This window comes from Triturus cristatus, chromosome 1_2 (assembly GCF_964204655.1).
Source record: "Triturus cristatus chromosome 1_2, aTriCri1.1, whole genome shotgun sequence".
Classification (NCBI taxonomy): Eukaryota; Metazoa; Chordata; class Amphibia; order Caudata; family Salamandridae; genus Triturus; species Triturus cristatus.
This window is the reverse complement of record NC_140580.1, coordinates 459,216,993-459,241,910: the sequence shown is the minus strand read 5'-3', so window position 1 is coordinate 459,241,910 and position 24,918 is coordinate 459,216,993. Positions and strand designations below refer to the sequence as shown.

General features: G+C 44.8%; 1 protein-coding gene across 1 annotated transcript; it reads right to left on the bottom strand.

Moving 5' to 3' along the window:
• Positions 1-20,087: 20,087 nt before the first annotated feature.
• Positions 20,088-24,492, bottom strand: LOC146867491 (homeobox protein vex1-like). The gene is made up of 3 exons (XM_085614982.1): positions 23,861-24,492; positions 22,273-22,550; positions 20,088-20,565 (listed from the first exon to the last, which is right to left on the bottom strand). Exons 1-3 carry the CDS (start codon positions 24,123-24,125, stop codon positions 20,221-20,223), a joined length of 888 nt encoding a protein of 295 aa, XP_085471108.1. The 5' UTR covers positions 24,126-24,492; the 3' UTR covers positions 20,088-20,220.
• Positions 24,493-24,918: the final 426 nt, after the last annotated feature.

The following is a 24,918-nucleotide window of genomic DNA, read 5'->3' as shown; positions in this document are numbered from 1 at the left end:
AAATAAGGAATGTGTAGGAATCACTATTTTTGCAGCGATTCCTACATGCATAGGCTTTTGCGAGTCCTTAATTGCGATTCCTTAATTATCGCAATTAAGGAATCGCAAAATCCTACTTTGATGCATGTGCCAGTTGGTGTAAGTGTTGCAGAAAGAAAAGGAAAAGGAAGAAACTATGAAGTGAATGGGAAAGGAAAGAAAAGAAAGAGGGAATACGAGGAGATAAATATGGAGGAAATGAAAGGGAGGATATACTAAAAGATGAGAGATTTAGAAGACAAAGATGAAAATAAGAAAGAAAAAGAGGAAAATGGAAAAGAGAAATACTGAAGGCTGGCATCTGAGGAGGAATGGGAAAATTTGTGATGGCTCAAAATGCCATCAGAGAGGGGATTGATGGAGCAAGGACTCGTAGAAAAGAGACTTACCATTGCAGCCATGTATGATTTGATGGGCTGAGGGTGTTGTTATATGTTCCTTCTCTTGCATGTGATGTACACACGCTTGGTGGTTAGCTCCCTGGCCTTCCATTTGTGTGCACCTCACTTTAGCTTTCCTATATGTTGTACTCCATTGCTGCTGGCATGTGGTCTGTGTATCTGGCTGTGTGTCAGTATGGGGTATGTCTGTGTGACTTGCAGGCTGTGTGTCCAGTAGAGTGATTGTTCATTATCTGTGTGTGTGTTCATTTTGAGCTTGGACTCAAAATGCCCCCGTTTTCTTGCCATGAATGTGGTGTTGTTGTGGTGTGTGGGTTGGCCTGGCCCTGTGCTTCTGTGCTGTGTGTTCCTCTGCAGCCACACCTGATGTGACTGTCTCCCTAGTTGTTTTCTGTGTGGTGCAGGGTGTGGGTTCACCTGGCTGCTTATTGTGTATGGGGGTGCACAGGATGGGCACATGGCATGTCCCTTCATGTTGGGGGGGCTAGTGTGTGGCAGGTGGGGGTGTGGCCCTGTGGTCTTTGTGCACTGTCCATGCCTGGCGCTGGCCCTGCCTTCTGCATTGTGCGCATGTTTTCACGCGTCTTCACCGATGTGGTGATGTGATTGGGACATTACTTCATGATTGCGGTAGATGGGTGACCTGGATGCGGAGGGGTGATTTTGTGATAGGTAGGACATGTGTGGATACACATGTGGGTGTGTTCCTGTCACCAACAGGGTGTCTGGTGTGGACAGGAACCCTATATCAGCCCATGAGTTGTGTGTTGTGGTTGTGTGTGGGATTGTATGTTTGCGTACCTGCGGCGTCGTCCACGACGGTCCATGAGTTGCTGGTAATGTATCAGGTACAGCACCGGGAAGACGTGTAGAGCTGGATCCATTGCGGTCGGGACCGGGTGGAAGGGACTGGGACTCTGGTTTCGCGCTACGCTGTCGTGCTTCCTCTGTCTCGGGATGGGCGGTTTCTCCACTGTGGTGCGACTGGCTGTTTGGGGCATCATGATTTGTACAGCAGATGGGATGTCATTCTGCATGACGGTAAGTCTCCATTGGCTCCTGTTGGACCCGGCCTCGTGGCGTGGTCCCGAACCCTCCTGCCTGACTCGACGGGGGCAGCCCCCACCCTTCGGGGTCCCTCCGGATTGTACCTTGCTACCCGCACCAGCCTACGCGACACGGCTCGCCCCGGCCTCGGCCACAGCGAAGCCCCGACATCGAGGCACCAAGATCCGGCCAGGGGGCACCAAGTGGCCACTCCACCGATCCCGGAGGAGGGGAGTTTCGATGGGACCCCCAACCAGTCCCCAACGCCTGGTTTCGATCGCCCTCCGGCCTTCCTGGGCGCTGGCGCCTCTCCCGCTGGGTGTCGGGCCTCTCCCATCCCGGCCCCTCCGCCCCCCAGGCACAAGGGTCCGGACATCAAAGGGGTCCAGACCTATATCTGGGGCCGCCTCAAACCAGGACAGGAGTTGTATCCTGGAGTCAAGAGCCCTGCTGATCGGATCGCGGCTGACCCTACGGAGAAAGACTCATTACTTGGAACTTGGACCTCTGAGCCCTGCTGACTGCGTCGCGGCTCCCCCCTTTGCTGAGAAGAAGACCCGCACGGAACATCGGAGCCCTGCTGACCTCGTCGCGGCTCGACCTCGCAGAAGTAAACCATCGGAGCCCTGCTGACCTCGTCGCGGCTCGACCTCGCAGAAGTAAACCATCGGAGCCCTGCTGACTTCATCGCGGCTCGACCTCACCGCAGCAATCCCCCAAACCATGCGGACGACGTCCCGGCTCCCGGAACCCCCCGGCTCGAGGATTGAGAGCTAGGCGCAGGGTGTCCAGTACCAGGCTAAGACTGAGACTGTCCCGCTACCCCATCCCAACCAGACTTTGAGACTCTCTTGGATCCCTCGATCCACCTGTAAATATTGCCGCAGAAACCTGCCCTGATAACCGATAAAATCTTATAAGAATAAATACCCTGGCTGTGTCCCTTTGTGGTGGTGGGGTTGCTTGGCTGATACGATCATAGGAGAAGGACCTCGCCCAGGAGGCTTCTCAGCGGCGCTCGGCTACTCACCTACGGAACGGTGGCCCTCGGGGTGGTCAGTCCGACACCATCAGGCTCCCGGAGGGCGCCCTTCTAACAGCTCCCACCACCGCGGTGGCAGGCGCACTTTGATGGCGGTTCGCGTCGCACCGCGGCGGATGGGAAATAGGCTATGTTTGGCCATACTAATATGGCGGGTGTGAGGACCACTGCTGGCATGCGGAAAAAAGCATTTTCCGCCAGCACTGCGGTGGTGCCTCCGCCCGCCATACTAATAGACCCCTTAATTGGGTTAGATCAGAAGATCGAGGAAGAGGAGAAGGAAGAGATTGTCGGAGAGGTGTGCGGCGAAATTGTCGCTATTTTAGAGAGGTCTACTATCCTGTCCTGAATCCTGTCCTGAAATCTTTGTCACCTGGCTTATCCCGGGGTACACTTGCCAGCTCCTTGGCCAGGGGGTTGGTCTTCACACCATTCTTGGAAATTATAATTTTCTCATTATTTGTGAATGATCTTTTCTCTCTGTCCTCTCCCTTTCTAAGCATTGATTATTGCGTGAGTCCGAGGAAATTGTTTCTCTAAATTTGTTAAATTGAATTTTCTCTCCTACAAATGATAGTGACTGTACTGTATTTTTGAAGTGGTTCACATGCATTTAATTTAGATAAATGTGGTAATTTACTTCAAGGTATAGAAATGTTAGAATTAAGTTAATTATCACCATCAACTAGTTCAACTAATGGTACATCGACCAGAGGAAAGAACTTTTTGAACAGTGAGGAGGTTAGTTAGGAGAATTGAATAACTAATCCTGGATATTGTGAACATTATATAAACATTGACTCCAGTGGTCTACTCAATTGTGTGTGTGTTTATGGGCCCAGGTGAGTATATGGTAGTAGAGTATCTGTTGTTGGTACACCGCTGTATCATCCCCACCTGGTATTAGGGAAATCAAGGGGGGGACAAATCTGTCACAGGGCAGAGGTAGAGGTGTACGTGTAAGTACGGGATTGGGATCGGACGTGGCTGATATGAAAAAGATTACTGCTTGTCACATCTGTATTAGAATTAGACATTAGAAGTAAGAATGTCAATTTAATCCCAAAGATGCTGGGGAAAATATGCAAACATCATGAGTGGTGCAGGTTCCAAAAGTGCCAATGCAACATATACAAATGCCAATCCAACATATACAAATGCAAATGCTGGTCCCAATGATAGCGCCTGTGCCCACAGACATGGAGACTACTAGATTAAACTTCTATCAAATGCCAAAATTGAATACAAACCCATTTCAAAATGCCATGCCTCAATTTCAAAACCCTATACTGCAGTTTCAGAATGCTGCACAGCAATTCCAAAATCCAAACCAGAATTCACTGCAACATTTCCTTTTATATTAAACAGATGACTCATTTTCTGATAATTCCCAATGACAGAGCCTGAGAGGGGAGGAATATTGCGTACTTGGCGTAGTCTTGGAGGTAGACAAAAGTGGCCCGTATGTAGATGCTGAGGTTTATGGTCACCCTGTATCATTTCTCATCGATACACAGTGGTGTAGCAAGGGGGGGGTTGGGTGGTGGCACGAGTTTTGGGGCCGGCAGGCTCCACCACACCCGCTCTTACCTGTGGCTGTCACAGGGCGGCCGCTGCAGGAATCGCCAGCAGTCCCCTCCCCCTGCTCTTCAGACGGCCCCCGCGGGTGGAAAGCTCAGGGGCCTGCCACGGGTGGCCGCAGGTCTAGCTATGCCACTGTCGATACAGGAGCTGTGAGAACTGTGGAAGTTCCAGACCTGCCTCTCTCAGGGAAAGCTATCTAAGTATTCAGAGTTACGAGCAAACAAATACTGATTCTAATATTAGAGAATGTCCCAGCAAAAATAGACACGTTTAGGGAAAAAAGCACCAATTTGTTGTGTGCTACACAAGTCATGTGAACTTGTTTGGCATAGATCTACTGTGCAAGTTGAATTGCACCATTTATTGTACACCGGATGGTGTTGTGTTTCAAACACATGAGGAGGATGTAGATTTCAAATTAATCAAACAGCAACCTGAAGTAAGGATGTTTCCTTTAATGACCATTGATGCATTACCTGAAGAATTGAGGGAAACCATGAATGCAGAAGCTTGGGATTTCATGGGAAAAGACATCAGACTTATAAAAGGTGTAGAACCAGTCTGAATAAATGTCAAGCCAGATGCTGTCTACCCCAGAATGCCTCCATATCATTTGACTCGAGAAACCATTGCAGGAATAAAATCAGTGACACAGGGTATCTTACATAAAGGATACTTGAAGGAAATGATTGGGAGTCTATGTAATTTATAAATTATGGGCTTACAGAAGCCAGTGGAAAGTACAGGATAGAGCAAGATTTAAGGAAGGTGAATGAGATAGTGGTGCCCTGTTGTCCTGTGGTACCAAATCCAGCCATTGTATTGTTTCAAATGCCATGTCCTGTAGTGGTATGCTGTCATTGCAATTGCATGAAGAAAGACAGTATATTTTCTCCTTTGTGTTCCAGCAGAAGGTATGGTATTAACATGGTGTTGTGTCCCAAAAGGGTATACATAGAGTCCATTCACCAGATTCTGAAAAGAAATCTAGAAACCCTACGGATGACCTTTAAGTCTACACTTGTTCAGTACATAGATGACCTGCTTGTGTCATCAGAAACACATGATGCATGTAAATATGACACCGTCACACTCTTGAATCACCTGGCTGAGAATGGACACAAAGTATCTCTATGTAAACAGCAGTACTGTTAAAAAGAAGTTCAATATCTGGGTCACACTATTGTGAAGGGTGCTAGAAAGGTGTCTCCAGAAAGGGTGGAAGCCATCTTACAGATGAATCCGCCCCAAATTCTAAAGGAAGTCAGAATGTTTTTGGGAATGGTTGGCTACTGAAGGCAGTGGATACCAAACTGTTTCTCAATTGCAAAACCTCTACTAAGGGTTGACACACAGAGATGTGTCAGACCCGATTCCGTGGGATAATGAATTTACAAAAGCATTCCTAGAACAGAAAGAAAAATTGTGTCATGCCCCAGCACTAGAAATGCCTGATTATATGAAATAATACACTTTGTTTTGCATTTAGAGAGATGGGTGAGCTCTCTCATCGTTGACACAAATGCGTGGAGGAGCTCAAAAGCCTATAGCCTATTTTTCTACTACACTTGATCATGTAGCAGAAGATCTTCCCAGCTGCCTAAAAGCAGAAGCAGCGGTAAGCATTAGTTTGGAAAAGAGTGAGAATACAGTGATAGGATACTCTTAAACTGTTTGGTCCCACACTCTGTGGAGCTAATGATGACAGGAACCAAGACACCATACATGACTCATAACAGATTGATTCATTATGAGCAGAGTATTTGGTCTGCAGACAACATCACACTAAAACGTTGTAAAACCTGAAACCTTTAACATTATTGCCTATAAATGAAAATGACGAAAAAATGATGACTATGAACATGATTGCCTAGATGTCACGGAATTATGCACCAAACCCTGTTCCGACATTAAGGATGAACCCCTAATTGAGCCCGACCATGTGTTATTTGTGTATAGTTCATGCCTAAGATGATACAATGGCACACTGAGAGCAGCATGTGCCGTGTGCACCATAAATGACATTATAGAAGCATCATGGCTTCAAGCAGTGTTCTCCACAGAAGTTGCCAAGCTAATCGCCCTTACCAGAGCCTGCAGTTTAACTGCAAAAATGAGAGTTACCATATTTATTGACAGCCAATATGGGTTTGGTATGGTCCATGATTTTGAGCAGTGGTTTTCTTACTTCTGCACGAACACCAATACGGAATGGGATACACGACAAGAACTTGGCAGATGCACTACAGTTGCCAGGAGAAATTGCTGCAGTTAAATATCCAGGTCACCAAAATGGAAGCAGATATGTTGCTATGGGCAATAGAAACGCTGACTCAGTAGCAAGGCATTTCTCGCTATTGGCTTGTTCTTTTAATGGAGCTTTCACTTGTGAATCTGATGAACAGAGTTCTTTCGCCATGTTGATGAAAGTCACTGACACATGGGATGGACTGAAACGAGTACATGAGAATGTGTCAGAGGCAGAACAGAATGGATGGGTAAGAGGCGTATGTGAGAAAGATGCAATTGACATTTGGATGTCAGCTGACAGGAGACCAGTGTTGCCCAATAGCTTGTTGTTTCCAATGACATGATATTATCATGAGTACACACATTTGGAAAGAGATGCAATGGTGAGACTATTCAAGCAGAGTTGGTACAACCACAGGTTCGAAATGTTTGAAGAGGAGATTTCTCATAGGTGTGTAATATGTCAGCAACTGAATGTAGGGAAAAGAGCACATGTCACCTTAACACCCACAGGGAGATGGATTTTATTGAGTTGCATGTACATAACGGGTTAAGATATATCCTGGTGATTGTCTATATTTTCTCAAGATGGGTGGTAGCCTATCCAATGACAAGAAACAGCGGTCTGACTGTAGAAAAGCTGTTATTGCAGAAGCTGATCCCTATGTACGACATGTCGATTTCTGTTAAGTCAGATAGAGTAGCACACTTCACCAACAAAGTGATGAAGATGATCTGCACAGCCTGACCGATTGAACAAAGATTACATTGCAGTTACAGACCAGAAGCATCAGGAATTGTGGGGCGAATGAATGGTACTATCTAGTCGAAATTGTCAAAAGTGGATGCTTCAACCTCCCTAAAGTGGCCAGCTGCTTTACCCTCGGTGTTAATGAGCATTTGAAGTACCCCAGACAGGAATACAGGATTATCACCACACAAAATCCTAAATGGCAGGGCAATGACACTACCTGCTGTGACTGCAAATGCTCTTGTGAATATTTTATCACATCACAATCCAAGCACACTATCTGCCGCATCCCCCAAGGCTCATCCCTCAGCACAACCCTCTTCAACATCTACATGACACCACTCGTGAACATCGTCAGTTCACACAACATCAACAGCATCTCCTATGCCAATGGCACCCAGCTCCTCCTCTCACTCTCAGCCAACCCAACTGCAACAAAGATCAACTTCCACAACTGTATGAAGAGTGTCTCAGCCTCAATGAAGGACAAGTGCCTGAAGCTCAACACAAAAAAACTGAAGTTCTGATCTTTGGCAAACACACTGCCCTCTGAAATAACTCCTAGTGGCCATCAGAACTCGGACCCACCCTGAACTGAAAGACCACTCCCACAACCTCAGCATCATCCTTGACAGCGAACTCTCAATGAAACGTGAGGTTGAGGCTGTCACCTCAGCCTGCTTCCACATACTCTGATGTTCCAGAAAATCTTCAAGTGACTTCCCATCAACACCAGGAAGACTGTGACACAGGCCCTCATCACCAGCTGACTGGTTTACGCCAATGCACTCTATACAGGCACCACCACTGAACTCATGCAAAGACTTCAGACCATCCAGAGCGCAGCCGCCAGACTGATCTTCAACCTGCTCAAGAGATCCCACATCACCCAGCCCCTCAAAGACCATCTAGCTCCTGGACCAGAAGGGATGCCATTTCAAGGTCATTACTGATGCCTACAAAGCTCTCCATCACTAAGGACCCGCCTACATGAACCACGCCTGCATTTCCACTGACCCCAAAAGAACCTCTGCTCTGCACACCTCGCCCTCGCACAAATCCCTCACACATGATGCTGCCGTGCCAGAGGACACTCCTTCTCCCATCTGGAACTCCCTCCCCCTCTGTCCCCCTCCATCTCCACAACACTCCCTCTGTGACACATTTCAGAAAGGGACTCAAGACCTGTCTCTTCGACTGAGGCCTGCTGACAGTGCCTGGATACCCCCTCTGGTGACAAGCAGTGCTCCACATCAAAAGTACCAAGCACTCCCCAGCGACCTATGTTGCTTTACAGAGGCTCACTAGAGCTTTCTAGGGCTGTCCATTATATCCATTTAACATTCCAAACTCTTGTTCATTGTGTTATCTGACTTTTTAATTTTTTTATGACATCATTTTCTTTTTTTCTCCTTTTTCCAAATGTACAGAAAATATAATAGACGTATTTAAAATGTATATTGGTTTAAATATCCAATAATTTCATCTCTTGATATCAATGATCATCGCATAGCTATATCTCATCACTTCAAAGAGTAAATCAAAAATCAAAACATATGATATATCCCCCAAATATCTTTGTATTCCACACAAATATTCTGACCTATCATACCACCACACATCACCACTCTCTCATCACATACATCCACCACCCCGCCTAAATAACATACACTTTAAATAACATGGAAGGCAGAACTCAAAAGATGTGCGTAAGAGTGTTGTAGGCTTGGGTATCAAACAATGGGGTCAACGCACATTTCCGTGGCAATTTTTAATTTAAAGCCACCATCATCAGGACCACCCATATAAGGTATAAAGGTGAGTGGTTTTTTTTAACTTCCATGAGTCTAAGAAATAGAATCAACATCCTTCACCGACAAAATCAGATTTAAGAAATGAGTGCAGCACTCTACAAGTACGACTTGATTGATTGATTGACAGACCACACAATCTTGGATTACTGCAAAGAACTTGCTGACGTGGTTCGTTCTATCTCTCATCAGGTATTAGCAGCCACACCAGACTTCCACCAAGAAACGCGCCACAACCTCAATCCCGGAGATTGGGTCATGATCAAGAAACACGTTTGGAAGACTTATCTTGAACACTGATGGAAAGGCCCCTTCCAAGTGATCTTGACTACGAACACTGCTGTTAAGTATGCCTAGTTGACAATTGGATTCATGCCTCACACACCAAAAGAGTGAGCAATCCAAAAGAAGTGCCCTTGGTCTTTTATACTGGAAGAAGAGCGTTGGTGATCACACCGTCAGAAGAGAGGCCACCCAGACCAGCAACACCAGTGCCAGTCCAGCCACAAGAAGAAGAAAGGGGTGAAGATCAGCAAATGGAGAGAGATGTGCAAGTGCCTAAAGTAACACAAAGTTGCATTGAGATCTCTAACAAAAGTGAAGCAGAGATAGAAACACAAATCGGAAGTGCTCAAGGACTGGTGCAAGGAGAAGAGAAAGACCCAGGTGAAGGAACCAGCACTGGAGCAAGAAGAACAACTCATAAAACTGGATGGTCAAACATTTATGAACCCAAAGACGAGTATTTCAATAGCTCAGATCCCAGAGATTATACATGAAGAAGATAAAACAGACAGTGAAAGTGGTATAGATCCAAATCAACAAGTAAGATGGAGATCCAAAAGAGCATGAGTTCCTTGTGACAGATACTCTGCACCTGAATGGTCCTATTTAAATAAAAAAAAGTCTGAAAGACACTGAGAAAAGACTTTGAACTATACCTGATAGGTGTATTATTTTAGTTCATTGTTTTACAGAAGATCAACCTAGGCCCAAAGGAAAAGCTACAGAAGAGTTAGGGATAACATTTTAGAAGAACACAGAGTACATTTAAGGATTGTCTATCTTATCTGAATTTCTGAAAGAAAAAAAAGAGAACACTAACTAAACCAAAGGAGTCATCCACTAAAACTACTAAACTACGCTTTTGTCTGACTCATAGATAATGTGTTGCATTCGAAAAAAGTGTAAATATATCATAGAATCGATTTTTGTAATAACAGTAATAATGATCAGTATAGTACTAATAGGGTTTACTTGACACATGAGTCAGAACTTAAAGCAAAGAATCTCAATAATACTACACATCTAACATTAGAGAAAATGATTTTTGTTAGGCCTTTGTAAGCTATAAAAGGGATGAATATTCTACTAACGTTTATGCTAGATTAGTTCAATAATACGCTAATGCTATGGATGCAAAGGATTGCTATGTTTGTGCTCATTTACCCACTTCTGTTTCTGAGGAGGTTACATACTATCACATACCTCTGTCTAATGCTGTTTCCTGTAGTATTTTACTATCATTATTTAATAGATGAGGACATTTTGAATACATCTATTCTAATCATGATTTAGTACTTTCTAGAGTACCATTGATAGAAAGCATGCACTTTCACCCACAATCATAAAAAATGGGCACTGCTTGATATCATTTCTTTCTACACACACTTATAAATTGTGTAAAGGCTTCTGAAAACAATTGAACCCATCCAATGTGACCTGTAGAAAAGGCATGCATAATGGCCTTAGAAGAGAGGTACATTAATATAACACAGACTACTGACAGAAAGGTTGATGTCTTAAAAGAATGCTTGGAAGAAAGAAAAAAACGAATTTAGAAAGAAGTTAGTTTACCCTAAGCTCCGACTAGGCAGCCGACATAAGGGGAAGATTTGCATTTATAGAAGGTAAATCCCAAAAAGGACAAGACATGTAAATATTAGTAGTTGTGAACACACATTCAAATTGACAGGGGGATCTTGGTAGGTATTACAGGGAGGCGAAAATGTAATTCCAGGGTTTTACTATATTTGTGGACCAAAAGCATATTTCCTGTTGCCATCTCATTGGGAAGGAACTTGCTATTTAGAAATATTAACCCCGAAGATGTATCTTGTTACAAGCGTAGATGCACTAATGTTAACACCAGCACATAGACAGATATGTAGTACAGAAATCTGAACTATATTAGTAAGAGACAAATTTGGAGCATTAATTCCACCTGCGGGTGTTATCGTAAATGATGAAAAGTTCAGGGAGTTAGCAACAGTTGTCAACAAAATGGCAACCAGCACATCTGGAGCTATGCTTGCAACCAACACAGAACACAGAATTAGTTGCTATAAGGTCTGTGGTTTTGACGGACTGTCTTGCTTTAGACATACCACTTGCAGAAAATGGCGGAGCTTGTCAAATGCTTATGTTTATTTTGTGTGGTTTTTTGGGAAGTTTTATGTAGCGCAAGCTAAACCCAAAGGTATCAGAGAGCTTTACATGAACACCAGTTGCGTTACAGATGTATATATTAATTTTTGTTAGGCACAGGGAGATTAAGTGATTAGCCCAGAATCACAGGGTGTTGAGTATCCCTGCCCAGACTTAACTCCGTTCCCCAGCTCGAAGGTCGAACGTTCAAGCCGTTTGTCCACATAACTCACTGACTGCTGCTCATGCATACCTGACAAAAGCAAAGAATTAGAGAGTTATGCAAAGAACATTTCAGGTTTAGAACCCGAATTACATGGCTTGGAAACACCAAGTCTGTATGAAAATTCCGGAAAAAGAATAGCCACAATTGGTAACTGGTTCTCAACAGCAGGGAAAGGAATATTGAGAGCTATATTAATACCAATAGTAATAGTGGGTCTTTGTCTAATATTTCTTTATGCTCTATTTTGTGGTGGTAAATACTTCGTACACAAAAGACAGGAACATTTCCAGAAGAAATTATATGAACGAGATATGGGAACGCATGGCATTAAGAATGATGACTACATGCAATCTCTAAAATTTAGAGGGATAAAAAGAAAACGATGGGACTCAACTGAAGCAGAAGGTGCATTCTATAACAAGTTCCCATGTGAAAACTTATTGAGTGATGATTTAAAAATCATCAGAAGGGGAAGACTGTTAAAGCGTAAATTCTTTATAAAACATTTACCTTGGTAAATTTTGAAAAAAATCTGCCTGACATTAGAAAATATGTCAAACTTTGCCATGACTATAAAGAAACTATAGAAAAAATGTTCTTTAACTGTGAAAAATAAAACATGCAGCTTTAAACCATAGGTGAGGGTGCTTTCTTGAATGTGCAGAACAAACATGCAGCTTAAATAAAGTAGTAGGATCTCATATCCAATGTGCTTCTATGACAAGGTATGAAAATGAATTTCAACTTCTGCTTGACATTTAAATAAAATGCCTTTTAGAAACTGTTGGCTTAATCATCTGACTGCAAAAAAGTTGATCACTTTAAAATGTGCTGCTCTAGAGAAATGTATTTCTTTGCTTCCTCACACCATATGAATTCTTTATTTCTCTAATCAAAGTACTCCGTTGCTATATTTTATAATGAGTATTAGTAATATTAAGCTTACTGAAGATAGTGGTTTGCACAGTGGCGTAGCTAGGCACTTTGCCGTCCATGACAGTCCCTGCCTCTACCACCGCCTGAGGCCACGCTGCAGAGCGGGGGCTGGGGTGCTGGCAATGATTCCTGCATTTGCCGCAAACTCATATAAGAGTGGATGGGGGGGGTCGAGGCTGCTGCCCCCAAAACTCATGCTGTCCGGGGCAGACAGTCCCCCTTGCTACCCCACTGGGTTTGCATGGTTTGGTCAGGACTTTACTGATAGACATGTTTTGTTGCTTTAGACTAGCCCATTGTCCACACAATGGGACACCGACAACAGCTTGCAGAATAGGCCTGCCGAGGTTCTTATGAGAATCTTCCCTCATGTATCTAGTGCAAGACATTTCAAAACTTTTAAGTAACTGCTCACCGGCATGAATACTTACCGTGAGAAATGAGAGGCGAGGCGACAGAACATCGGAAGACGCGTTTACATTGGAAAAGAATGACTTAACCATGCTGAATGTTGGAATAATGTTTTATGTTTTCATATATATGTGTTCTTAGTCAGATAGAATTAATGCCTTAATACCTTTTGCATTAATGCCATCTTACCCTCAATGCTTTATGCATTATTTCCCTTATTCTTGCCCGAATTGCTGTGTGCTACTGCTAACGGCATTTTCCTTTTACTCTGACCCTTTTGCGGCGAGACTTTCTCCTCATGTTGATCATACCTACTGCCGTGATTAATTAATTTTGATTTATTTACAGTTGCTACTGCAACTTGTTTGGAAACTTGGCTGAGTTTTCTGGAACTACTCTTTATGGGAAGTTCATTCTTTTGACTAATTAGAAGCTCCAGAATCATGTTCAGTTCCAAAAGAACTCTTTATGGGTTCTTATTTAGGTTAGGACTCTTAGATTATGATAGGGACTATTTCCTTTATGGAACACGCTGTCTATGTTATGCTGACTTACAAAACATTTCTCAATATTTCCGTAAATTGACTAATCTGAATAATAATGGCAAAAAGAATTACTAATAAAGAATTGAAATGATTCCAAACGTCTCATCATTAACTGAACATTAAGAGACTGAAAGTTGACGGTTTTGTTTGAAGTGAATTTGATCACAGCTCCATTCTAATATGGTGGCAAAGTTTCATTTGCCTGGAGACAGACTAACACCAAATATAGGAGGCTGCTGTTGTAAGTGCTTTGGGTGTGCACTGGCCATCAATTGACCCCCCAAACTGAGAGATTTACAACATGGTTGACCCATTTCAACATGGGCTGGGGGGCTCGAGTGCACTGGTGCTTGTAGGCGTCATGTTTTTGCAGTTCCGGAGTCCTCACTGTTCCACTTGGTGTGCCTACAGAATACAGGAGAGCAGCTCCGCTACTCCACAAACGTTTTTGAGTCTTTATTGAAGGCGGGCAACCCTGCTAGGCTTTATAGGCACAGCAGCTGCAGGATGAGGTGTATTTGGTGCAAGTTTGACATGGAACAGCAGACAGGCCAGCAGAGCTGGTGCTAACCCAGTTGCTCTTCTTCAGTCTTTTGCTTTCATAGTTCTTCAGTGTCCTTTGTCTTCATAGATCATCAGGATCTGCCTTTCTGGTGCCTGGGACTCCCTGAAATACTGAATCTAGGGGCATTAGGGGATTGTAGTGTAGTAGCCAATGGGCTACCTAGCCCTGGGTTCACTACACCCCCTATATTGTATTGTAATTGCATTTATATTAAGCTTACTACCCATGATGAGGTATTGAAGTGTTTTTTCGGCGAGTAGTAGCTACTCCGGAACCCATAAAGGATTAGTGGTGAATTAGTATAGTGAAGTATGAAAGCAATTTGGGTGGTGGATATGTTAGTCAGTTTTGTATTGAGAAGGCTAGTGGAGGGATAGAAGAGGGGAGGATTTAGATTTTTTAGCTCATAGCAGTAGGAGGAAGCTTGGGATGAGTAAAAGGGAGGTGGAGGGAGAAGAGTCAGACGGAAGGATTTGCAAAGGCTTGTTTGGGAGATCTGGATAGTAAAGGATATGAGATGATGCAAGGAGGAATAGAGTAGGGAAGAGTCTTGAAAGGGTTATTTTGGAGATCATAGTAGTGGTATGGGGTTTGGGATGAATGATAGAGTGTGGAGGTAGAGGATATATTGATTGGGGTATCGGGTGAAAAATAGGGGAGTGCATTGGAATTACTACTTCCTGTGGGAAGTAGACATAACCCTGTCCCAGAGATCTTAAATTTGCTATCACCAAGATGGCTAATTCAAAAAAGTCACCTCCACTTCAGGTAGAACACCTTAGGGGTGGTTCTGGCCTGAGGGTGGGCACGCTAATCTGACTAGCTAATTTTACACGTCCCACAGAAAGCAAGAGGCTTTTCACGGTTTCTGTAAACACTGGCAATGCTACTTCATGCTCTGAGATTGAAGAACAGTAGAAGATAAGGGAACGGAGCCTCCTTGTATTACTGTTGGAATGCTGATTTAAAATGCAAGCAGCTGCGGGTGCTGAAGTTGAACTCATGCAAACAGTAACATGAGCAGTATACCATGAAAAAAGTCCCTCAAACAACAGATAAACAACCAGAGCATAAAGAAGCAGTACTTGGTCCCTCCTCCATGGAAGGAAATGAAAGAAGGGACAAAGAAATAGGATTCACCCCTAGAAAGCAAGTATTTTGGAAGCACAAACCAAGCAGCAAATTAAAAGCAATGGGAGGGATGTAAGCCCGCAAAGTGTATACAACAGTTCTCTGGGGCGCGGGTTAAAAAGCAGGATTGGACTCCATACCCCGGGCCGATTTTCTTAAGAAAGGGGAGGGAGGCTGCGCCGTCTCCTCCCCGAGGTATTAAAGGTCCTGGGGAGCCCATCCCCACAACCAAAATGTGGTCAAAAGGTGAGGCACAGCCCACCTCCCCGAGCCTGTAAACTACTGTAATGTAAAATGATATTTTATTATCATACGTAAAGCCAACTCCCCACCATGCACGGCCTTTGGCTGTGGGCAGATGAGGATTAGCCTCAGGGGCTTATGTTTTTTAAAGGGGAGGAGGGCCATGTGGCTGACTCTCGAGCCTACTTAAGCTCATTAGGCCCTAGGGATCCCGGGGCATTATGCTTTTTTAAAGGGAAGGGGAGCCAATGGCCCCCTCCCCAAGCCTTACTATCCCCGGGGGACTTTTTTTTAATTAAAGTGAAGGGAAACTGCATGTCCTTGAGCCTTATTACTCACTGTGGAGCCCATTCTCCAGGGCCTTTTTTATGTATGGGGAGGGAGCCATGTGGCCCACCTCCTGAGCCTCTTCAGACCCAGGGGACCCCATCCCCCAGGGCCATACAAATAAGAAAAAAGAAGCAGGGCTATGTGGCCCCTTCCCAAGCTGAGTTAAAAGGAGAGGGGGATGCATGGCCCCCCTCCCCAAGCCGTTATTAGACCCAGGTACCCCATTCCCCGGGGACACTTATTTAAATAAAGGAGAGGGGCCATGTATCCCCCTCTCCAAACCATTATTGGCCCAGGGCCCCATCCCCCCAGGGAAAGTTCTTTAAACAAAGGGATGGGGCTGCACAGCCCCCCTCCTGCAGACACTATAGGCCCTGGGAGCCCCATCTGCCTGGCCCTGAACACTAAAAGGTGGATGCCCAGGTGCCCACCCACGGCACCCACCATATGGTGTTTGCAGGCCTCGGGGGGGGAGCCCGTGGCCCTCGAGGCCCCTGGCCGCTCCCTGCAAGCAGCTGGAGGCAGCATTGCTTCCACCCATAGGGAGAAGCTCCTAATTTTGCTCCATGTGGGTGGGAGCAATATTTTCAGCAGTTTCCCTGCCCACTTTACTTCCGGCAGAGAAACAGATCAAAAGTCCACCCCCAGCAGGCAGGAGCATTCTTAAAGTTCCTGCCTACTGGGAGTGGACTTGACACTTGCTACCGTTTGGCAGAAAATTCAAAAATGCTCCAGCCAAGTGAGAGTAAAAACAGGTCTCCCTGCTCACACTGGTGCAGGCAGGGAAACCACTATGTCCCAGAGTTGCGCTCCCCAGGATATAGCTAGTGAACTAGCCTTGGGGATGGGGTCCCCGGTGCCATGAATGGCTTAGGGAGGAGGGCCATGTGGCCCACTCCCCATTTTCAATAATTTTGTTAAATAGTCCCAAGAATTGCACTGAAAAAACAAAGGTTAAATTAACATATTAGTTAGATGTGTTAAAAAGTCTGTTTTCTTTTTTAAACCTTAGAAATTCACCGAAAAAAGCAAAGGTTGAATTAATGTTATGGTTTGGTGAATTTATCAGTAACGACATTAATGTTTTGAATAAAAATAAAACACAGAAATTCACTAGTTATAGTCCAGGTCCAGTTGCCACTGGAATTCTTCACAGGAATGCCCACTTCAACTTTCTATGTTCCTGGATTTACCCAGTGAATAAGCCTCATGATCCTTGGAGCTCATTCTATCCTAGGACTTCAAGTGGAAGGGGGCCCAAACCCATCAGGGTCTTCCCACAGATCAAACATGGCAAATACAGCCGGTTTGGTGAGTTTGAAATCCTTTTGCAAGTGCAGCAGTTTTCTGAGGAAGGCTGGGTGAAGGTTCACCAGCTTGTGGGTGTGTGACACCCCAAGACATTCATAGTTTCTTTCGGACTAATGGAGTAAAGGCTCCTGGCCTGCCTACCTACATTTGCAGTAGTTTCTGTTTGCTTTAGCAAACAGGTCCAAAATGCAATGCGCCAAGGCAAATCCAAAATGGTGTTGTAGGCCACACTAAACTTGGCTCTGAGGCTGGGGGTGTGACTGGAGAGTGTACTATGGAAATCATCCTGTACTCCCACATCTAACATGAAAATCCAGTTTGAAGCAAGCACTGTACCGACAAGGAACCCAGGGATAGAAAATGTTTAAATCCAAAATGCTAGAAAATTGGATTACTGTGAAAAAATAACCTTTTTTGTATTGTTACCCCATTTTTTCCTGAAATGTAATGCTGCTTATAAGACTGTGCACTGGGGCACTGTGTTTCAGTGTCTAGTGTATGTGCTATGATCCCTACAAAATGGTGAGATTGGCCACTACTTAAAAGACCTCCCTTGGTTGAATCTTCAGTCCATGTATCTAGAAGACTGTTATATCGAGTTCACTGGGTTTGTTTATCAGTTTGGGATGCACTGCTCACTGCAGTCAGGGCAATGGAGATCTTTGAGGAAAGCTAAAAGGTAAAAGCATACACATAGTAGTTCTGTCAGGTTTGTGACTATTTCAGAGCAGGCCTTCGCCCTTGCATTTATATACCTGAACAACAGGTGAGCTATTGTGACCTGATGCTGCTACAATTTATTGATATATAACACCTTTCTTCAGAATAATAGCGGTAGTTGCTGAAAGGCACAGGTTTATGTTGCTGCTTAAGGACTGGCACGGATTATTGAGACTTTGCTTTTTGTTTACAGACCTACTATCGGTGGTCACTGATGGAAGCGCCAGTGGGTAGCTGGCACTAATGTGTTGTCACACCCAAACAATTAATTTATCAAACTCAGGGCTTGATATTAAACCATAACCAGTGTGCATTGATGGTTTTCGACAACATTTCTTAAAATACACCATTTGAGTTATAGTTTACTCTTGGATTCATTGAAGTACGAACTAACTGAAACCCTAAAACTATGACGCTATCTTTCAATTTTCAGTTTTCGGTGTTACTGACCCTTTGCACTCAAAGGATTGCCATTAGCTTGAATATTTACGGATAATCCTGGGGGGAGGAGGCGTGGGGGGTGCTGCAACTATAAAGTTGTCTTTGAATTCTGGTTCAGTTTACCCCAGTATACTACTAGCCCAATGTGTTATCTGTGCAACACTGGAAAGTCCTATCCATACAGATTCTGTGAGGGAATCGGGTACCCCTCATGTAAGGGTGCTTTGAAAGTAAGTTCTGTTTGGACTAACATGCTTTAAAATCTGGGTAGATCAGCATAAAAAACATATAAATCATATGAATTTTGGCTTTAAAACGTCACCGTTTGCACTGTATTTTTTTTCACAAGCTACCACAGCCAACTTGCCCCTCCTCCATCCCGAGAAAACTTCCATGTCAGGGATGAGGGGGGAGGGTGCCCACCAAACTATACACTCCTGACTACAACCCTGGGTCTAGAGTTAAGAAATGCAAAAGCCAAGAACAAACAGGTACTGGTAAGAAAGAAGCAACTACGCGAGAATAAGAACTGGGGTGACTTTAAAAAGGCTGCTGATTTGAAAGGCAGAAAAAAATCTGGATGGAAGCTGGTGACCCGGGACTATAAAAGTCAGCAAAATACAGTGGAAGGTTACATTGCGGCAAATGAGTGGCTCGATCATTTTAAGAAATGATATCACTACTTCGAAAACGTCCTCCTTCAGTGTGAAAGTTCAGTCCCACAACATGGCACCCAACACATGCAGCTCGGTGGCGTATTTCCTGTCTCATTGTAATGTCCGTACCATCTTGTCCTCCGACTTCATTACACATTTCCCCCCAAATTGTATGACGTTTAGAGATGAGCGAAAATGAGTTTTTTCTGTATGTAACGTGTAATTCTCACGAATCGTATGTGAGGCATAAAAAGGCACCGAGATACAAGCTCGTATTGTCCATACATCTTCTGAAGAAATGCAGAGAACGTTGGTAGCAACTCATGTGGACATAATACACACCAAGGCTGACATTTACTAACACTTTTTGTCAAGGTTTGCGTTGACGCAATCACGGCACAAAGTGTTGTGTTCGGATTTATTTCCCAACAGAAAACATGCCTATGCACTATTTTGCAGCAACAAGAGCATTCCATGGCCGGTGCATGGGCATTCTTATGCAAACCCACATTCCAAGCAAGACCCTATTAGTAATTGTAGAAAGGGCTTTCCACCAAAAAATACACCTTCTCAGAACAGTCATAAGGTAGAGGAAGTTTTAAAAGTCTCCACGTGTCGAACCTTGTGAGGGGTGCACAATTTAGCAAACATACCGTGTGGGAAAAGTATGAAAACAGTTTTTGTACTAGAAGGGTTTCCTTGCAGTAAGTAAAACTGGGGCTGACACCACACGCTTCCACTATGATGCAAAGGTATGGGTGTTGGTGTAACTTTGGTTTCTGGTCTGCATGTAAGGTTAGGCGACACCCCCCCACCCCCCCTCCCGCCCGTTTCATAATTCCTGCGCTATTTAAGAACCAAGCCTCCTGCAAGCTCAAATCATGCAATCACCTTAAAGTTAAAGAGAAGATAAATTATACATGGGGTATCCACAGGCTAATAACTGGAGTTTGCGAATTATCGTCACAAAATAATAACGCCCATCCCTGTAGATGTTGCTGCAGTATATAAACTGCTTATGTGTCCTTGTGCATGTGAATGTCGTTTACATTTATAAATATGACAAATAAAACATTATAAAACTTTGTGAATCCTGTCCGGCGGCATTTTAATTGTTGCCTCTGGCCCCACTAACTGGAGAATGTTGCTCAATTGGAAGGAGCGGGCAGGTCAAGAAAAACCACAGACTGCATCCGAAAATTATAGGATTTTATATTTATTTTTCTTTGTCAACTTGGCAAGCGGCAACAACACAAACGTTGGGTGAGAACGCAATATATATTATATTTTCTGATAAACTCTGTCCTTTCAAGAGGATTAAAAGTACTTAAGCGAGTCACTCAGGCCATGCTCTTAAGACGGGAAATAGGGGTGAAACCTGGAGCTAGAGTACTCTCCGTGGAGAGGCAGTGGCAGCACAGCGGGTGGGTAGGGGTAGAAGCCCAGGGCTGTGAGAGGGACAGGCTGCAGGCCCGGAAGTCCGTGAGAGGCCTGCAGGGACAAACTGGGATGTCCGTCGGGAGAAGCCGTGCGCGGCGGCGTAGGCCCTGACAGAGGGCTCCTCTGAAGGCAGTCTGCTGTGGGAAGCTCCGGATAGCTGGAATACGGAAGAAGCAAGCTGGAGAAGAAAGCTTCCACCCGGGCGTCCTGGCTCTGGCGCTTAAACTTCATCCGGCGATTCTGAAACCAGGTTTTAATCTGTAGAGGAAAGGCAAAGAGCGGCATGGTTAATAACCACCGAGGGCATTTATTATACCATAAACTGTTAAAATAAATCCTTAGGAAAGCACTGTGTACATGTGCAGAGGAGACACACCCTAGGAATTCGCCTGGACTGCCTTTTTAGGTCTGGTCAAGAGTGATCTGCAGATGGGTGTTGCCTTCTGCAATGGCGGCCATGTTAGAGATTGCGGCCATGTTAGAGATTGCGGACATGTTAGAGATTAAGTAGTAAACACTACCAAGAGCATCCAAAGTGGTTAAACAGCACTGGCTGAAACTGTGTCGTGTTATTTATTTTTTGGTTGCACACTTCCATACCTACAAATTGGTACGTTTACAGAAATAAACTGGGAACTGTGTATCTTTGGTGCTTCTTCTTTTTCAAAGGGTGTTTTGCAGAAACTGCCCCAGTGTTTAAGGTGTATGGTGTCAGGCGACAGATCAGTCCAGCGAGGAAGGGCAATGAATTGACCACCACCCTTTACCTACTGGGAAAATAAGCTTAGCATATTGTACATAATTGACTCTCGAAGCCTCATCCTCAGCCCATAAATCCTGATATCATTCAGAGTCAAAACTAGTAAACCCACTCAATGGATTAATGCACGGTCTGTGGGGCTTTCTTGGCAACTTGAAAGTGACTAGTTAAAACCTCTGTCGGCCTTATTCTACCCTTCAGACGCGGAACGGGTGACATAATAGCAGCACTGAATATTAAAGTGCTAACAAATGAAAATGCACACAAGCAAGTGCTATTTTAAAATATACTGCCTTTTAAAATTGTAAATATTGCGTGTTTACATTTCTGGTGGTGGTGTTGCCATGACTCAGACACCTCTAAAATTAGAATCCCTTTACAAGTACATATTTACCTCGCTCTTCTCATCCACAATATACAGTCCTCTATATAAATTCTAAAACAAGGCATGCTTTTCAGTAATTATTTTACTAGATCGCTTATTTCAAACTCTCACGCATCAGTAAGGCACTATCTCCATCTTTTGCACTATGCAGTGGCAAAGCAGTGTCTACCTACACAAACTAACGTAATAACACCATGCCACACTTTCGTTCTCTAAAAACATGTTTTTCGTTCTACATGTGGCATTAGTTTTCTACTCAGTTAGGCATATTCAATGTGAGCAAAAATAATCATAATATCAGCCATGGAAGTAAAGCAGTGAACGTTTGTGATGAAAAGCGTACCCCTCCTCCAGTTTAAAAGGGGAAGCATTTAGTGCCAGTGTTACCCACCTAGTTTTCTTTATGTGGGGAGAGGTATTAACCAGAAGATGAAAGGGATGGGCTAGGTTAACAATTTGGGGGGTTACTGCAGAATGTCTCTAGCAGTATTTGTTTATATCACCGCGCGTTTATATAGAGCCTTCATTAATGGATGCAGCATAAAGCGTGCGTGAGGATGAGAACATCGGTTTTTCCTCGCCCTCACAGTACGGGGAGAAGTGGTGGTGCTGGGGAGCGAGCAGCAGCGCTACATGGGCCCCGCGCCCTCCTCTTTACAGTGGAGGGCATCCGGAGAGAAGGGGCCCTATTAAAGTTGTAAGTGTCGTTTCCAATACACTGTGGGCCCGGGGAAGCCCGCCCGGTGCTGGCAATGCAGCGCAGGTGTAGTACGCGGACTCAAGAGACCGCGGCCGCAGTGCACGCAGCGCGCCTACTCACCCGAAGCTCGGAGAGTTTCAGCACCCTGGCCAGCCGCCGCTTCTCGTTCACCCCGATGTATCTCTGCTCCTGGAAGCTCTTCTCCAGCTCTCGCAGCTGCTCCGCGGTGAACTTTGTCCTCGACCGGGCCCCTTCCGGGTCCTCTGGCGTCTGCGGCTCCGGGCACTTCCGGCTGCTGCTGCTCACCTCGCAGTTCCGCGTCTCCTGGGGACTGGGAGTCTCTGGGGCCAGCCTTCGTCCGCAGCCGGGGGCTGTCAGCGCCAGAGTGGGGTCAGACCCTGAGAAGAAAGACAGAGTCAGACGTGTAATCATGTTACAGTCCCAAGGGGGGCGCCCTCTCTCTCTTCAAACTAAGCTCGAGCAGGGTGCGCGCCCATCCTTTCACTGTAGTGCTAATCAAGAACAGATTCACCCAATCCTCGCTAAAGTCGGCCAAGAGAGAGAAGAACCACAACGAAGACAGGAACTAGTTATTTAAAGACTAGTTTGCAATTTTATGTAGAAATACGTTAACATTCCTGGATTCATTTTAACATTTCGTGACAGCTGTCAAGAATGACGGGTCACATAGCGAGGTTTGTGCCCTGGGCCATACATACATAACTTTACACACTTTCAACATATGCGTCGTCTTTGTTGATTACGACATAATTCAAGGAAGGGTGTGGCCCACCCCCCACGTCGACCGTGTGGAAGGACATGGTGGGCACACGCTGTTCCAAATGATGTCTCGTTTTTATCACTCACAGCTGAGATCGGCAACTAGTTAAATGCAGGATTAGAATATACTAAAGCTGAGGATTTGTTCAGAAACGGGCATTTTACGTAATGCTGTTATTAGCAAATTCGGCAATGTCAGAGTAAATAGCGAAATCACTGGGACGCTGTAAACAACCACATACGCATCTATAACTCAATTCAGATAGTATAAATGAAGGAAATGTATCTATACTTTATACCTATTGACAGGAAATAAAACAGACCATCCTGCTCAAAACACCATGACTAATTTACACGCACTACGCAACTAAATTACTTCCGCGGAAACAGGTTTATTTTAACAGGTGTACACCTTTTTAGAAAAATATGTAACACAATTAGTAAGAGGTAATATATGTATGCAATGACCTATTGTATGACTGTATCATGCTGTTCAGATAGAACTTTCTAACAACGTATCCAGTCTCGTATTTCCTTATATTAAGAAACTACACAGAGCACTACCGCCGTGCTAGTGCTCTGTCCAGTTTGTGTACCCCGTGGTCGTGTTACCACCATGGACTACAATCTACAACAAATACATTAGATATTTCACAAACTCTACCATCACTTCTCTCCTTCTCCAATTATCTCTGTATTTTCATCTCGTGATATAGTCAAGTCAATGTGAAGTGCACGTTTTATACCGGGAAAATGCAGTTTTAAGAGGTATGTTATTATTAACTTTCATTGTGCACATCTGTTTTTATGTGGCAACATATTTCTGATCTTAAATGACTTATTGCGAAGTACTTGTCGCTTTTCAGCACTAGAAGCATTAAAACCGGATCAGTGAAATACATATGGACCAGCGGCCCTGGTCACTTACCCGTGGTCTTGTTTCTGCTCGGATACTCCCCGGCCGCACCATGTCCAGTCACGTGCAGCCTTGTATGGACCAGATGCCCTCTGTTGTCACTGCCCCAGGAGCGTGGGGTTCCCTGTGGGACTCGCTCCCCCTCAGCACCGTTGGACGTGCCGCGTTCCCAGGGGAAGGGGTCTAGTTCAGGCTTGTGTGGGGCCCTGTGGCTGCTCTGTGCCATCCACTCCACGGACAGCAGGCCCTTCCCGGGCAGAGGCGAGGCTGTCTGCATTCTTACACTTTCGAACTACTCCACGAAACTGCGAATCACTCCCCGAGCCTCCGCGGCAGTTGCTGCTTCCACACACTGGCTATTGCAACTTTCACCAGTGCCTGGCCCTTAAATGGCCGTGCCCAGGAAATGATGCCTCGGACAATAGCCCGAGGAGCGTGCCCTTAATCTCGTTGTGTTCAGGTGATTGTCACATCCGACTAATCCCTGAATTCAGGAGTTAACAAGTGCCGGGGTCCCGAACCTGGCGCCAAGTTCATCTACGAGGCGCTCCGGGGCGGAGTAATTGCATCTGGGCGCTTGTATCGCTGCGCAAATTACTTTAGAGTTTTAACCATTCATTGACTCCATTCTTGTAAATGGATAATGGGGAAATTGTACAAGTTATCTCGTATTTTACTGGCTTCCTTGAAGCTGCATTCTTTTAAGTGATACACTAACACAATGGCACCTGGATCAAAGCCTGCACCGCTGCGGGCCTGTCATGATGGTCTCCTATAATGTCCTGCGGGGCTCGTGTCGCCCACCTAATATGTCTGCTCCCGCCCCCCGCGCCATGGACAGACAGCCGACAAGAGGAGCGGCTGTCCCTGGCAAAACGTCTCTGCGAATAACCTGCGCTTTCCAATGGGAGATTTGTCATGCATCATTTTGCTGCAAATCGGTGCACTGATTCGCTGAACTAGCACACCACAGCTGTAAATACCAAGAGCGCCACCCATATGCACATCCATCTATCTATCTATCTATCTATCTATCTATCTATCTATCTATCTATCTATCTATCTATCTA

What these genes read in the sequence shown, in the direction of transcription:
- LOC146867491 (XM_085614982.1), bottom strand. Translation starts at nt 24,125, where the DNA reads ATGCAGACAGCCTCGCCTCTGCCCGGGAAGGGCCTGCTGTCCGTGGAG. An exon ending in GAGCAGAAACAAGACCACGG is followed by an intron (nt 22,551 to 23,860) that starts GTAAGTGACCAG and finishes CTTTCTTCTCAG; the next exon opens with GGTCTGACCCCACTCTGGCG. An exon ending in TGAAACTCTCCGAGCTTCGG is followed by an intron (nt 20,566 to 22,272) that starts GTGAGTAGGCGC and finishes TTTCCTCTACAG; the next exon opens with ATTAAAACCTGGTTTCAGAA.